The sequence below is a fragment of the Pelodiscus sinensis genome, chromosome 22 (assembly GCF_052426305.1).
Source record: "Pelodiscus sinensis isolate ZL-2025 chromosome 22, ASM5242630v1, whole genome shotgun sequence".
Taxonomy (NCBI): Eukaryota; Metazoa; Chordata; order Testudines; family Trionychidae; genus Pelodiscus; species Pelodiscus sinensis.
The window spans coordinates 11,006,398-11,020,022 of record NC_143073.1 but is presented as its reverse complement, the minus strand read 5'-3'; the positions used below and the strand labels follow the sequence as shown (position 1 = coordinate 11,020,022).

At 60.8% G+C, this 13,625-nt stretch overlaps 1 protein-coding gene across 1 annotated transcript in view; it reads left to right on the top strand.

Moving 5' to 3' along the window:
• Positions 1-10,438, top strand: part of PEA15 (proliferation and apoptosis adaptor protein 15) — a 48,669-nt gene extending 38,231 nt beyond the window's left edge. Inside the window, exons 2-4 of the mRNA XM_075907238.2 lie at positions 1,566-1,739; positions 4,015-4,170; positions 5,308-10,438. Of these exons, the coding sequence (XP_075763353.1) occupies positions 1,568-1,739; positions 4,015-4,170; positions 5,308-5,372 (393 nt within the window). The 5' untranslated portion in view covers positions 1,566-1,567 and the 3' untranslated portion in view covers positions 5,373-10,438. The remainder of the gene's footprint in view (positions 1-1,565; positions 1,740-4,014; positions 4,171-5,307) is intronic.
• Positions 10,439-13,625: the final 3,187 nt, after the last annotated feature.

Sequence of the window (13,625 nt, the reverse complement as noted above, 5' to 3'; positions counted from 1 at the left end):
AGCCCTCCTTTGCAGTGCAGTTTTGCCTGCCTACTGCCCTCCTGCTCTTCTGGACCTCCTTGTCTGTGGCTGGAGCATCCTCCTTCATGTGCCCTCTGTGTGTGGCAATGAGGCAACAGGCTCCTGGTGAAATGAAGACAAGGGGGAATCTGCAGTGGGGTCATTGGGCCCAGATAGGCCTTGGGGTTCTCTCAGGCTCGGAGGAAGCCTCGTAGACGGTTGCTGCAAGGAGCCGGCGAGTGTATGATCAGCACATACCCCCATGGGCTGGCATCACCCTGGGGATGGGCTTGGAGGCTTAGGACACCAGGGGCCAGGTCCCAGCTCTGCCATTGCTTTGCAGCATGCAGGGAGGGGGAAATCCCAATGCTTTCGGTGCCTGTTTCCCCATCTGCAGAAGGGGGTTGGGTGGAGCACGCAGGGCTTGGCGGGACGGCACACGGCGTCAGAGGCTGAGTCTGAAAAGCTGGGGCAAGATGACTGAGCTAGCTGGGCTCCCTGTTGGGTGCCTTACCCACAACCCACCCACCCCCGCACATCTCAAGCACTGCACAAGGGGGCAGGGTGGAGGCCCCCCTGGACTGATTTTGGGGGAAGGGGAAGGCCAGGTCAGTGGGTGGGAGCTGCTAACCCTGCCCTCCTCTGTCATCTCAGCCAGGATGCATCCTTCACTGGCGCTGCTGGCTCCCAATGCCGCGATGACAGGGGAGGGCAGGAATAGCAGCTGCTGAATCTGTCCACTAAGGGTTTAATTTTTAAAGGCAGCCACCAGTGTGACTAATCTTTTCCATCCATGTGCGGAATAAATGCCCCTGTGCACCGAGGCATTGTGAGTGGGCACCACCAATAGAAACACATAAGCCATCTTGGGGCGCTCTGCTAATCCCTCTTGAGGGAGACGTGCAGTGGTGCTCAGAGGGGGCGGGAGGCTCTGTGCTGGGCATCCTGGGATCACCCTGCTTGTCGTCTCTGTCCCGATTGTCCAGGGCAGGGACTGGAACAGTGGAGCCCTGGGCTCCCATCCTGGGCACCTCCAGGGGACAGAGCCCAGTGACAGTGTTAATGTATCTGGGCTTGGGGCCCAGCATTTCTAAAGTGGACATGTGGGACCTGGGCCTAGATCACCCAAAATTAATTGCATGGGGCTGAAACCTTCCCAATTGGCTGCAACTGGCAGCACTGTGCCTAGGCTAGGGAGTACAGGGTCTGCAGCAACCCCTGCCTCTGCCCCCACCCCGCCTCTTCCTGCCCCACTCCATCTCTTCCCCATGCCCCTCCTGCTCTGCCCCCACACCTCCCCACTCCACCTCTTTCCCAATCCCTCCTGCTCTGCCCCGAACCCATCTCTTCCTGCCCCTCCTTCCCTCATTGCACTGGGTCCCCTAGTAATCCTCTAAGTCCTGCAGGGCCGGAAGCGGCTGCCTCGAACCGTCCAGTGGATGGGACAGCTCAGCACCCTGGTGCTGTTGGCAGGTTGAGATGGCTCCGGAGTTCCAGCTCGGGTTGGTAACCAGCCTACCAGGGCTGGGTCTAACCATGCCGCTGTCCCTGTGCGCCCTCTGCAGAAATGGCAGAGTACAGCAGCCTGCTGGAGGAGCTGGCAGAGAACATCACCAACGAGGACCTGGACCAGCTGAAGTCGGCGTGCAAGGAGGACATCCCTAGTGAGAAGCACGAGGAGATCACCACGTGCAAGGACTGGTTCAGCTTCCTGGAAAAGCACAACAAACTGGACAAAGGTAAGAGCAGGCACAGCTCTGGCCCGGCCCGCTAGCTGCCCCTGCGCACAGCTCCACACGTGCCCCACAGGTCTGACCCCAGTGTCCAAGCCAGGATGCTGTGGCTGTTTTGTGAGCCCCAGTGTCCAGGCTGCCCGATACAGTTATTGTTCTGTCCACGCTTCTCTGGGGCTGTGTCCCTGGCCATACTGCGATGGGTGTCCGAGTAGGGAGGAACAGATAGTCCAATGGGTGGATGGATGGATGACTCCACGGTCCGTCCCTCTCCCTCTCCGCTTCCCTCCCCTGTAGCTCTCTCTCGGAGCCATGGTTCGTGTGTATTTTGTGCCCTGGGCATGGACCCAGCCCTCAGCGAATGACAGGCGAGGACGGATATTTCCATAGTTTATTTCTTTGATGGGGGTAACTTGCAGCCGACATGCAAGGATCCCTACGTGCGGCTACTTCTGGGGTGGGACCTGTCAGTTGTCTCACAGGTGTCACCGATGTGGCACAAGAGGTCAGGTCGGGGAATGGGAAATAGTCCCCTATCACATTTGATTCTCCCCTCTAGAACATGGCCAGGACACCTGGGTTCCTACCTCCCGATGCCTTTATATTTCATAGGACAGTACCCACCTGCCTAAGCAGACTGGGTCGCCAACACTGCAGATCACTCGAAGGCTCCCACCCCTGTGTGAGGGGCACCCCGTTGGGGGGAGGCAGGTGTCCCTCCCAATTCCTGCCTGCGGCTTCCAAGCAAAGCGATGTGGCCCACCCCCCCGCCCCCCACACTGAGAATCCATGGGGAGCCCAGTGCATGCTGGGACTTGGTACCTCAGAGCCTGGTGAAATGGCCAAAGCCCCATGTAGCCTAGGGTCCCGTGCTGACTCACACCTGCCAAGGGCTGATCTCAGGAGCTCTGTGCCTGGGGCATGGCCCCTGTCTCCACATGGCGCTTTGCAGCACCCCCCGGACAGCACAGAACCAGCCACGCCAGGAAGCAGCTTGCCAGCCCCGCCCCCCACCCACAGTGTCTCTACCAGCCCAGGGAGAGCTGAAGGTGAAAGCAGCCCAGCCTGTCCCACTTCTCAGGAGATACAGTGACTCAGCAGGCCCAGCCAGGAGACATGTGACATGCTACTGGGCTGCCCTGAATCCTGACCCGCAGCCCCCCGCTACCCCAGACCTGGGTTCCTCCCAGCTCTGCCGGTTCCCCCAAATCCCGACCCGCAGCCCCCCACTGCCCCAGACCTGGGCTCCTCCTCCCAGCTCTGCCGGTTCCCCAAATCCCGACCCACAGCCCCCCGCTGCCCCAGACCTGGGTTCCTCCCAGCTCTGCCAGTTCCCCCAAATCCCGACCCGCAGCCCCCCGCTGCCCCAGACCTGGGCTCCTCCTCCCAGCTCTGCCGGTTTCCCCAAATCCCGACCCGCAGCCCCCCACTGCCCCAGACCTGGGCTCCTCCTCCCAGCTCTGCCGGTTCCCCAAATCCCGACCCACAGCCCCCCGCTGCCCCAGACCTGGGTTCCTCCCAGCTCTGCCAGTTCCCCCAAATCCCGACCCGCAGCCCCCCGCTGCCCCAGACCTGGGCTCCTCCTCCCAGCTCTGCCGGTTTCCCCAAATCCCGACCCGCAGCCCCCCACTGCCCCAGACCTGGGCTCCTCCTCCCAGCTCTGCCGGTTTCCCCAAATCCCGACCCGCAGCCCCCCGCTGCCCCAGACCTGGGCTCCTCCTCCCAGCTCTGCCGGTTCCCCCAAATCCCGACCCGCAGCCCCCCACTGCCCCAGACCTGGGCTCCTCCCAGCTCTGCCGGTTCCCCCAAATCCCAACCCGCAGCCCCCCACTGCCCCAGACCTGGGCTCCTCCCAGCTCTGCCGGTTCCCCCAAATCCCAACCCGCAGCCCCCCACTGCCCCAGACCTGGGCTCCTCCCAGCTCTGCCGGTTTCCCCAAATCCCGACCCGCAGCCCCCCGCTGCCCCAGACCTGGGCTCCTCCTCCCAGCTCTGCCGGTTCCCCCAAATCCCGACCCGCAGCCCCCCACTGCCCCAGACCTGGGCTCCTCCCAGCTCTGCCGGTTCCCCCAAATCCCAACCCGCAGCCCCCTAGCTTTGTCAGCCTTTGCCCTAAGTAGAGATCCCCACTTAGGGATTGGTGGGACTGCTGGTTTCCCAACACACGGCACAGACTGAGCACAGCATCTCTTGTCGCATCCCCACCGGGCTCTTACCCCACCCCCAGCCCTGCCAGGCCCTGCCCCGGCTGGGCCCTCACCCCCCATGCTGTGCCCACACAGACAACCTCTCGTACATCGAGCACATCTTTGAGATCTCGCGGCGCCCGGACCTGCTGACGGCGGTGGTGGCGTACCGCACCCAGGTGCTGAAGATCTCCGAGGAGGACGAGGTGGACACCAAGCTGACCCGCATCCCCAGCGCCAAGAAGTACAAAGGTCAGAGCCCCCTACACGCACCCAGGGCAAGACCATCCCCACCCGTGGTGCAGGGAAGGCTCCGTGCCTCCTCCCCTCAGTGTGGAGTGTGAGGTGCCCCCCGCGTCCCTTCCTGGGTGCTGCTGGAGGGACAGCAGGTGCCGTGGGGTGCTGGTCCCTGCTGGGGGGGTCTTGGGAAAGTCCAGATGCTGGGGTCGTGGGCGATTGCCAGCTCCCAGGACATGGGGGTGCAATGTGCAAGACTGGGGTTTTTTTTGGGGGGGGCAGGGTGACTGACAGGCAATAGGGAGACAGGGCTGATCTTTCCTGCCCTCCCCCACTGTGATTGCCTCGGCTCCCCCTCCAGGCCCCAGCAGAATGACACCCCAGTAATCAGGACAGTCCCCCCTCTTCCCGCGACACCTGGCAGTGGCCAGCAGGGCTTGCTCCTTGGGATTCAAGTAGCAGCAGCATCTCTCTGGGCAACCTGGCTAAGGGTGGGGGTGGGGCGACTGGCCAGGCCACCGCTCTCCTGGGGCAATTGGCCTGGGCCTGGGAACCTGACCCCAGGGCCTGGGATGGGGCCACCTTCCCGCTGTCCGGAGTTAACTCTGCCCCTGCCATCCTGGGAGCACAAACCCGGCAGGCAGCACTGAGGCCAGGCGACCCAGCCAGGCAGGGGAGAGAGAGCTGGACACGGCTCTGTGGGGAACTGGCAATTAGCTCCTAACCCCGCCCCACCCACCAAGCCCCCCCGGTTCCCAGGGGTGCTGAGCATCCTTCGGGGAGTGAGTCCCCCACCTGCCCTTGATCTCTATGGTCTCAGGACCCACCTTTCCTCTGTGGGCAACCCCGAGTGGGTCTGTGGGCAGCAGAGAAAGGGGAGCCATTCCTGGGGTTCCCCAGTCTGAACCCCACATGTATCAAAGGCCCCAGAGCTTGGCTCCCGGGCCTAGACCCCCACTCCTGGGCCTGGCGCCCGAGGGTGCACTCAGCAGCCTCTCTTAGTCTGCAGCTGCAGTAGCTGCTGTGTGGGACCCCACCAGGGGGGCGACAGCCCAACAGAGCCCATGGCAAGCCAGCGATACAGCCGATGGGGTAAGTGCAGGGCCAGGGGGGCAGTCCCCCCATTCACGCTCCTCCCCTCTCTCTCTGCAGACATCATCCGGCAGCCCTCCGAAGAAGAGATCATCAAACTGGCCCCCCCGCCCAAGAAAGCCTGAGTGGGGTGGGGGGAGGAGGAAGCTGGGGTCGCCCGCCAGGCCCGCCACTTTACCCCCAACCCCATTCCTCCACCATCGTCACCCCCCCCGCACCAGCCCTCTTTCCCCTCCCCCGCCACTCCTCATCTCCTGCCCTACGGGGGAGGGGAAGAGCCTTGGCCACTAACACAGTGTTCACGCCCCCCTCCGCCACGTGTGTCTGGCCCCGGGGGATGGGAGGGCTGATGGTGATGAGTCCTGGGGGTGGGGCTGGGCTGCTTGGATCCGGATGGGGTAGCAGGGACATTCCTATGCAAGCGGAGATCCAGGCCTGCCCCTCCCCCAAGCCGGGTCTGCACCCGACTCGTGTGCGCCCCCTCGTTCGGGCCGAGGGGGCCAGATCCGAATGGAACATTCCCCACAGGAGAGGGGAGAAGGGGGAAGGGAGCCAGGAAGGAAAAGGAGGAGAGAGGGAGCAGGGAAAGTAGGAATGGAGAGGAGAGTGGGGGAGGGGAGGAGGCAGGGGCCAGTGGGGTCCCCAGGCAGGTAACTCACTGTGAAGCAAAGAGGTGGGGCCAACATGGTTAAAGGGCTCTGACTGGATGGGCACTGGGGGGGAGGGGAGTGCAAACACCCCAGTTGCTGAGACTAGGAGCAGCTGTCCCAACACCCCTGCAGCCCCTCCCCCGGCAGCCTCAGTCCCTCTCAGGATCAGGCCCGTTAGCTGCCCTAGAAGCAATGGGGGCAGGCACTGGAGCATTGTGCCAGTTGCACAGCCTCCCTGGGGTCTGGATCAGCAGGAGGGCTGGGCACCCACTCTGCTCCTGCACCAAGGAGCCCCCCGAAACCATGAGAAAGAACTGCCAGGCCTCTCCCAGCCACAGCTGAGGAGGGGTCCCTGCTGTGGGTGCGGGAGAGGCCTAGGGATTCCAGACTTGGATAAAGCCCCAGGTCCCTGGTGGGGCAGGAGGATCGGGGAGAGATACCTGCCCTGGCAGCATTGGGAATGGTGAGGCTAAGGGGGCTGCGCCCTGTCCTCTCTCCAGGCAGACCTCCCTTCACCCCCTGAGCACACCCCCAGGACTTTGTGCACGTGCTGGCACAGAACGCACCCTCGTGCGCTCAGCCACACACAACGCCTTTGCACACAGGTACACACACACTTGTGCACAGGCCCTCGTGTTGGCACACCCAAGCACACGCCCTCTTGCCTTTGCGCACTCGTGCACACAGTCACATGTGCACACAATCGTGCCTTTGCGCGCGCACAACCCTACCCAGCACACACGTGCTTGTGCGTTTGCACACACAGCCCCCCACTCATTATTTTTCCCCACCCCTCCTCACTGGGGTGGGGAGCAGGCAGGGCCAGGAGGACAGAGCAAGGCTCCGGAAAGAGAGGGAGAGAGAGAGAGGGGGAGAGGGGCCTGGGAATTGGGAACCGGGTTAGGGGATGACCCAGCTGAACTGACACCAGTTCAGTTTGTTTCTGTGGGTGTTGGCAGAAGACGGGGGGAGAGGGGGCTGAGCACATGGGCCCCTGGAGGCGGATGTTCCATTTGAGGCCCCCCTCCCCCCACAGCTGTTTGCTCAGGGCTGCCCTGGATCAGTGCTCACACCCTTGTGTTCACAGCAGCTTTGGGGATGGGAGGGGGGATGTGTGTGTGTTGGGGGGGGGAGCTTTACCACTTTGCTATGACCCTGTTTGACCCCTCTTGACTTTGTGCCTTTCCTCCATATCACGAGTGGAAATCTGCCTCCCTCCCCCAGGCCTTCCTCTCCAGCCTGGCAGCTGCCCTTCATCACACCCCTCTGCCCCCCCTCACCCCGGCACCCCTTTGCTGGATGGAACATTCGCAGCCTGAAGGTTCTGGAATGTTCAGCCAAAGTTCCTTCCACTTTGGAAATGCCGGGAGCAGCGGCTGCTCGGGGGTGGGGGGAGATTCCAGAAGGCAGGAGTGTGTGTGTGTGGGGGGGGGGGGGAATCAGCCAGGGCCAGGCCCCGGGTTCCTTCTCCAATTGGTATCTCACTGCCAAGCCAACCCCCAAACACCCCTGCTCCCCATGAGCTGATCCTGCCAGGTGCTGAGCTGCCCTGGGTTGCCTCTAGAGCGGCCCTTTGGGTCCACGCTGGCCTGGGATGCTTCTAGGCCTCTGAGGTGCTGAGCTCCCCTTATCTCTTTAGCACATGGAGAAGTTAAGGATGCACAGAACTTGGTGGGGAGAGCCAGTAACAGGGAGTCCGCCCAGGCAGCTGTTGTGACGTGGTGCTGGAGTAGCCCCATGATCCAGTGCCCACGCGGGTTACGGCTGCTCTCCTGGGAGTGCCGAAAGCTTCCCCAGAGCTCGGGAGAGGGGCGCAGCCAAGCGGGCTGGTGGGAGTGGAGAGAAAGCAGACCCTGCAGCTGGAGGCAAGGATTTTACTTTCCTGCGCTGGGGCTGGGCTTAGAGATTGTAGCCCAGTCCTGGGCCTCCCACCCCAGTGCAGGAGGGAGTCTAGGGTCCTTGTGGGTTGGGAACAGGTTGCAGCTGGAAGTCACTGAGTCCCTGGCAAGGCCCCAGTGGGTTCAATTACAAATGGTGTTGAAACTGACTCAGTGAAACTGACAAGAGTTTGCATCTCTTGCCTTGAGTCCAGAAACTTAAGTTCATCAGGAAAGGTGGCCAAGTTCTGAGAGTGGGGAGGTGACCAAGGTCTGGGGGGAGAGGCAGGAGGAGGGGTGGCCCTGACAATGATCCACTTTCTAAATTAGAATAGACCCCGTTTCTCCAACAAATCCAACTCTTGCCTCGGCCACGAGAGACTCCTCCGATTTGGGCACAAAAATCTCCCATAACCCAGCTCGGTCTATATAGCAAATGGAGATCAAATGGGCCCCCCCCCGAATGGCGACAATTCCCAGGTGACACCTTCCCTCCCGTCCAGTGGGAGAAATGGTGGGTCTTGCAGAACACCACCAGTCTGGCCTGCAGAGGGGGAGGAGGAGCAGCTGTGGATGGGGGAACAAAAATCCCTTCCGTACAGCACAAAATAGCATAGACGCTTCGCAAACCTGGGCCAGGAACATGCGGAGTGTCTAGTGGGGAGGGTGGTTGTGGTGCGGATCCCAGAGCCAAAAGCTGGGGCGGGGGGTGCGATGTAGCAGCAAGCCAGGGGATAGAGATCCCTGTGGATATTTCTGCTCCCTGACGCCTACAACTGTGCACCATCCTAAACCGCGCCATTGACATCGCGGCTGGTTCCCCCCAGCCGCCCTGACAGGAGCCCAGGGATTGGAGTGTGATCTTAGCATAGAGCTTTCCCCTGAACTGGAGATGACCCCCTGGCTGGCTGAGCAGCTTGCGCACCCCCAGCTCGGCACACGCCAGCGGCACCCAGCACCTTAGCCACTCAGCGCCACACAGGCCCAGCCCCTGGGCTTGTGAGCCTGCGGGGACGGTGCAGATTCTCGTGGCTGGGTGAGACACACGTGAGATTCCCGCGCACAGCTGGCGAGTCACTGGCAGTCTCCCGGGAGAGGAGGGAGCCAGACGCGTGGGACACAAATAGGGGCTTCTTGGCGAGCGACTGAAACGAATTTATGTTAATATATTTTATTTAATAAAAGCTCAGATCTGCCGTGTGCATCTTGTCTGTTAGCCAGAGCTGTGCCTGCCCCAGTGTCCCTCCCAGCCCAGCGTGATGGTGCGTGTCATAGGCCTGCAGCGCTATCCCTTATGGCTCAGCGGGACGCCCCGTTCCCCCTAGTGCCTCTCCCAGACTCTTTCCTTTCTCCCCTTCATCTGTTCTCCTTTAGTCCCAGCAGCGAGCACCCTGGAGAGCCAAGCCAGCCTGTGGTTTTTGTCTGTTTAATGGCCTGGTCAGAGCAAAAGCCGCTCTGCCAGAAATAGGGCTGACTGGGGGAAGGTCTGCCACAGTGACTTGGAGGCTGGGGGGGGGGGGGGGGCACGGATGAGGCGCAAGCTCCACTTTGCACCCCCCCACCCCCATTCTTGGTTTGTGACTGTGAAATGAGTCATCCCTGCCACACCTTGTGGGCGAGCTGCACCCCTATGGGTGGGGGAGATCTGGCAGAAGGGCCTAGCTTAGCATGGCAACCGACTGGGAGCCAGGAAGTCGCGGGTTCCAATCCTGCCAGACACTCAGCTCAAGCAAGTGGTGTTCTGTGACTCAGTTTCCCCAGGGGTGCTTGTGCCAACCCACCTTAGAAGCAGGAGCATGAGGGTTCCTTAATATCATTATGGCACCACCCTGCCAGGGGTCTGACTTGGCAGCCATGCTGTAAAGGAGCCCTCCTGCCGGAAGGCATGCCAGCTAGGCACAGGCTTAATTAAAACAGTGCAAAGAGCTGACAAAAGGACCCAGTGGCTCCTGCCAGCTGCTGAGTGTGACCAGCTTGGGGCTGCTAAGGTCCTGCTTTTCCTCACGCCCTTTGGGAGGAAGCGGTGAAAATGTCAGCTCATGCCCAATCTGGTCAGCTGCAGGTTCGAATCTGTGCCGAGTACCAGCCTTAGCTTTGGCCCTTTAAGGATCTCCCTCTTGGGAGCCCCCTCACTCCCTCGGGGGGAGGGGGGGCTGATTTCAGGGTTAACCTCAGCTGCAATTAGTCTCAAGGCTGCTGGGTACAGACAGACCCTGGAGATCTCTCAGACTGGTGCTGCCCAGTGTCATCCCATGGGAGCGCCCTGCACTGAGCAGTCAGGCCAGGACCCGATGGCTAGCAGAGGGCATTTCATCCCACTCCCTGCGTGTTGTCAAATAGGCTCAGATGTGGGCTAAGGGGACAAGGGACTGCGGGAAAGGGGTTGGGCTGCTATTGATTGCTTTCTGCCAGCTCTCCCCTGCCGCCAGCGCCTGCTCAGCCTCTAACGCTCAGACCGCGCTAACTGTGTGTACATATATAATATAAATATATGTATAGTAACTATAATGTTGAATGTTTCCTTATTGTTATTTAGTGTTAACTTATTTTGCCAGCAAACAACAAACAAAAACAGAAGCAACCAGAACTAGTGATGGAGGCGGCGGAAGGTTTTGGGGGTTTTTTTGGTGTTGTTTTGCTAAAATAAACAGTATTGTTACGAGACCCAGGTATTCGCTTTCATGCAAAATAACAACTCTTTTGTAAACTGTTTTTAAAAATGTACGTTGACATCTGTGGCTGGGGGGACTTGGCGGGGAGGGAGGTGTCTGGATTACCTGGGGTCGACACTGGAGGCTTGGTGGGGCCAGGAGTTCCCAGGGGGGCTGACACCCAGTTTCACCAGGGCTTGCATGTTGCACTGGATTTGCACCACTCCACCACCCCGCTTCCCAACACAGCAACAAACCTGCCTTAACTCCACCTGCACCTCTTCACGGAGTCGCACAAGCCCGGCTGGTTGGAACCTGCCTTAACCCCCACCAGCCTTTTCCACACACCCCCCCCCATCCAGCCACAAAGCCCAGCCGGGGGCTTTTTGGTGTAGCAGGAGAGATGCTCATGGCCGTGCTGGCTGGACCCGCTTTCTGCCAGCAAGATGGGCTGGCCTAGCATTTCTAAGCAACTGGAGGTTATTGCTGAATCCCAGAATCCCAGAGTGATGGGCTCGCAGCGGGTACCAGCTGTGCTGCAGGCTTGGCGCTGGGGTCAAATTCTGCCATGCACCCTGGCACCTTATTCCACAGCCTGGTCTCCATCCATGGGGAGAGGGCTGGAATGCTGCAGCCACGGACATGCAAGTGGGCCCACTGATCTGACCTCCCTTGCCAGGAGCTGCTCCAAACGCTCCCCAACCTTACAGGCCAGCTACTGGGGCCCTGCCCGGATATAGCCGCAGTGCAGAGGGTGCAAGGCCAGCAGTAGCCTGGGACCAGCCACAGGCAGTGCAGGCATCCTAAGTGTGAATCGTATCTGTGAGGTTGTGGGTTTGATTCCCTGCCCCCTGATTTGCATTGATTGTTCAAACGTGCCCCACCTTCCGCCCTCTCACCCAGTCTTCAGCCACCGCTCCGAAAACAGGAGCAAACTGCGAGAGGGGAAAGGGTCAAACACCCAGAGTCGCTTCGCTTGGTCTGTCCAGAGCTGATGTACAAACCAGTTGTCGTGATCAAATAAAAACCAATTGTCTTGACTCTAACCGGTGCCTGTGTAAGATCACAGCTGCCCTTTCTGGGGGCCAGGGGAGGGCTCACACTCTGGGGGGTGCTTGTTGTGACAGTTCATTCCGTACCTTGCAGGCTGGCTTGGCCCACGCAGCCACCACCCCACTCCTGCCACAGTGACCCCAGTAACAGGCCACACGACTGGCCAATGGCCCATTGAGCCCCGTCTGACAGTGGCTGGTGCCAGCTGCATCTGAGGGAACGAACAGAACAGGGCCAGCAGGGAGCGATCCATCCCGTGCGCCTGTCCCAGATTTGTGAGTGGTGCCTCTCACCGCCTTGGCTCATGGCCATCAGAAGATCTACCCACCAAGAACTTGCCTCATGCTTTGTGAAGCCCAGTGATGCTTTGGGCCTTCACTACAGCCCCTGGCCACGCGTTCGCTTCCTCCACCCCGTCATGGTGTTATAAAGTCCTGTCCCGCCCCCCACCTCCGCAAGCATCTCCTCTCCCAGCAGGGCCAGCCCTGGCATTTCAGTCTCTCCTCCTACAGAAGCTGTCCCAGCCCCTAACCAGCACCAACCCCTTCCCCCTACAAGCAGTGGGGTGAGCACAAGCCTGCCTGGGCAAGGACAGCTGCTGAGATGTAGGGGACCTGGGGCAGTTGCTACCCTTTCCTGGGTCTGGGCACCTCCTTCCAGTGCCCTTGAGTCCTTTTTGGGGCAAGGAATAGCTCCCATCCTGTGGCCATGCAGCAGCCAGCATGATGGGATCCTGAGGCAAGTAGGCCTCCCTCTGGCTGTCTCTGCAGGCCTGATGGGGCCTTGACCTCACATAGGGCACAATAATGAAATGGGGGGGCTCTACTGGCACCCTAAAGAGGGAGTTACACCCCACCCACGGTAAACCTGAGTCCTCCAGCCCAGGATCGTGTCTGAGGTGCACGTGAACGTTCTTGTGACCTACACAACTAGCAGCGCCAGTATGTGGACACCAGCCTCCAGTGGCAGGTAGTTCCGGAGGCTCCAGGGCACAGACCTTTCTCTGTCTCCAGTGTTTGTGAGGGTTCCCGTCTGACCTGGGTGTGCGGTTGGTTTGCCAAGTCCCGGCAGCACCTGCCAAGCGGCTCAGCCCTGTCCCTCCCTTGGGGCCAGGCTCTCGCAGAGCTCTCCTTGGGCAGGGGCAGACAGTACATCCCTGTCCCCGAGTGCTGGCGCAGGATGACCAAGCAGCGCTATGGTCCCAGGAGACGCTCCCGCCGTTTAGCCAATCGATGGAACCAGGGAAGACGCCAGGACCGAGGGAACAGCCCACAGCAAAGCCAGGGCTGGGAGGAGGGATGGCTGCAGCAGGCGGCGAAGGGACAAAGCTGAAAGACACCAGAGAGCGTGCCAAGAGAAAGGCTGCAGAGGCCGGGTCCAGACCAAGGCCTGGCCCTGCCCACACGCCTGCAGCAGCAACCTGGCTCCCCCAGCCCTGGGATTCCTAGCAGCAGCAGCAGGATTCTGCCAAAGGGCTCAGGGCCAGGTGCTGCAGACCCCCCAACAGCACACAGGGCCACGGATGGCTCGAGCGCATTAGGACTGAGGGAAGGAGCAACGGCACTGCCCAGCCGAGCCCCTGGCAGGGTCTGCAGCTGTAGCCGTGCCCTACAAGCCCAGGACCGCAGCACCAGCAGCAGCTTCTGCAGCCAATTAACGCCCAGGCAGGAACAGACCCCAGGCCCTGGCTCCAAGGTTCAGCCACTGGGGAGTAACAAGGAACCTCCAGGGTTTGGGCAGAGCAGAGGGGAGAGAACAGGAGGGAAGGTGCATGCATTAGGGCTACAGGCTCCCACTGGTGCTGGCAGCAGGACTGTGTCTCCAGTAGCAGGGCCCTGGGCTGCAGCGCTAGCTCCATCAAAAGTAGCCTTAGCCCAGGTCAACTTTGCTTGGGCCTGTTTCCTTCCCCCCCCCCCATCTTTCCAGTTGCCCCAACTCCCCGGCAATTTAGGGAGTAAAGAGCCTAGCCAAGCCCCCAAGAACAGTGGGGGAGGAGCCAGCTGGAGGGGTAGGAAAGGTAGAAGCTGCAGGCCAGCTGCCCCATGCTAAGGCTGCAGCCCCCTTGGCTCAGCAGCCCACAGCCCTTCCCATCCCATGTAGGAAGGGGGAAACTGAGGCTAGGGAATGGGGCAGGGACTTGAACAGAC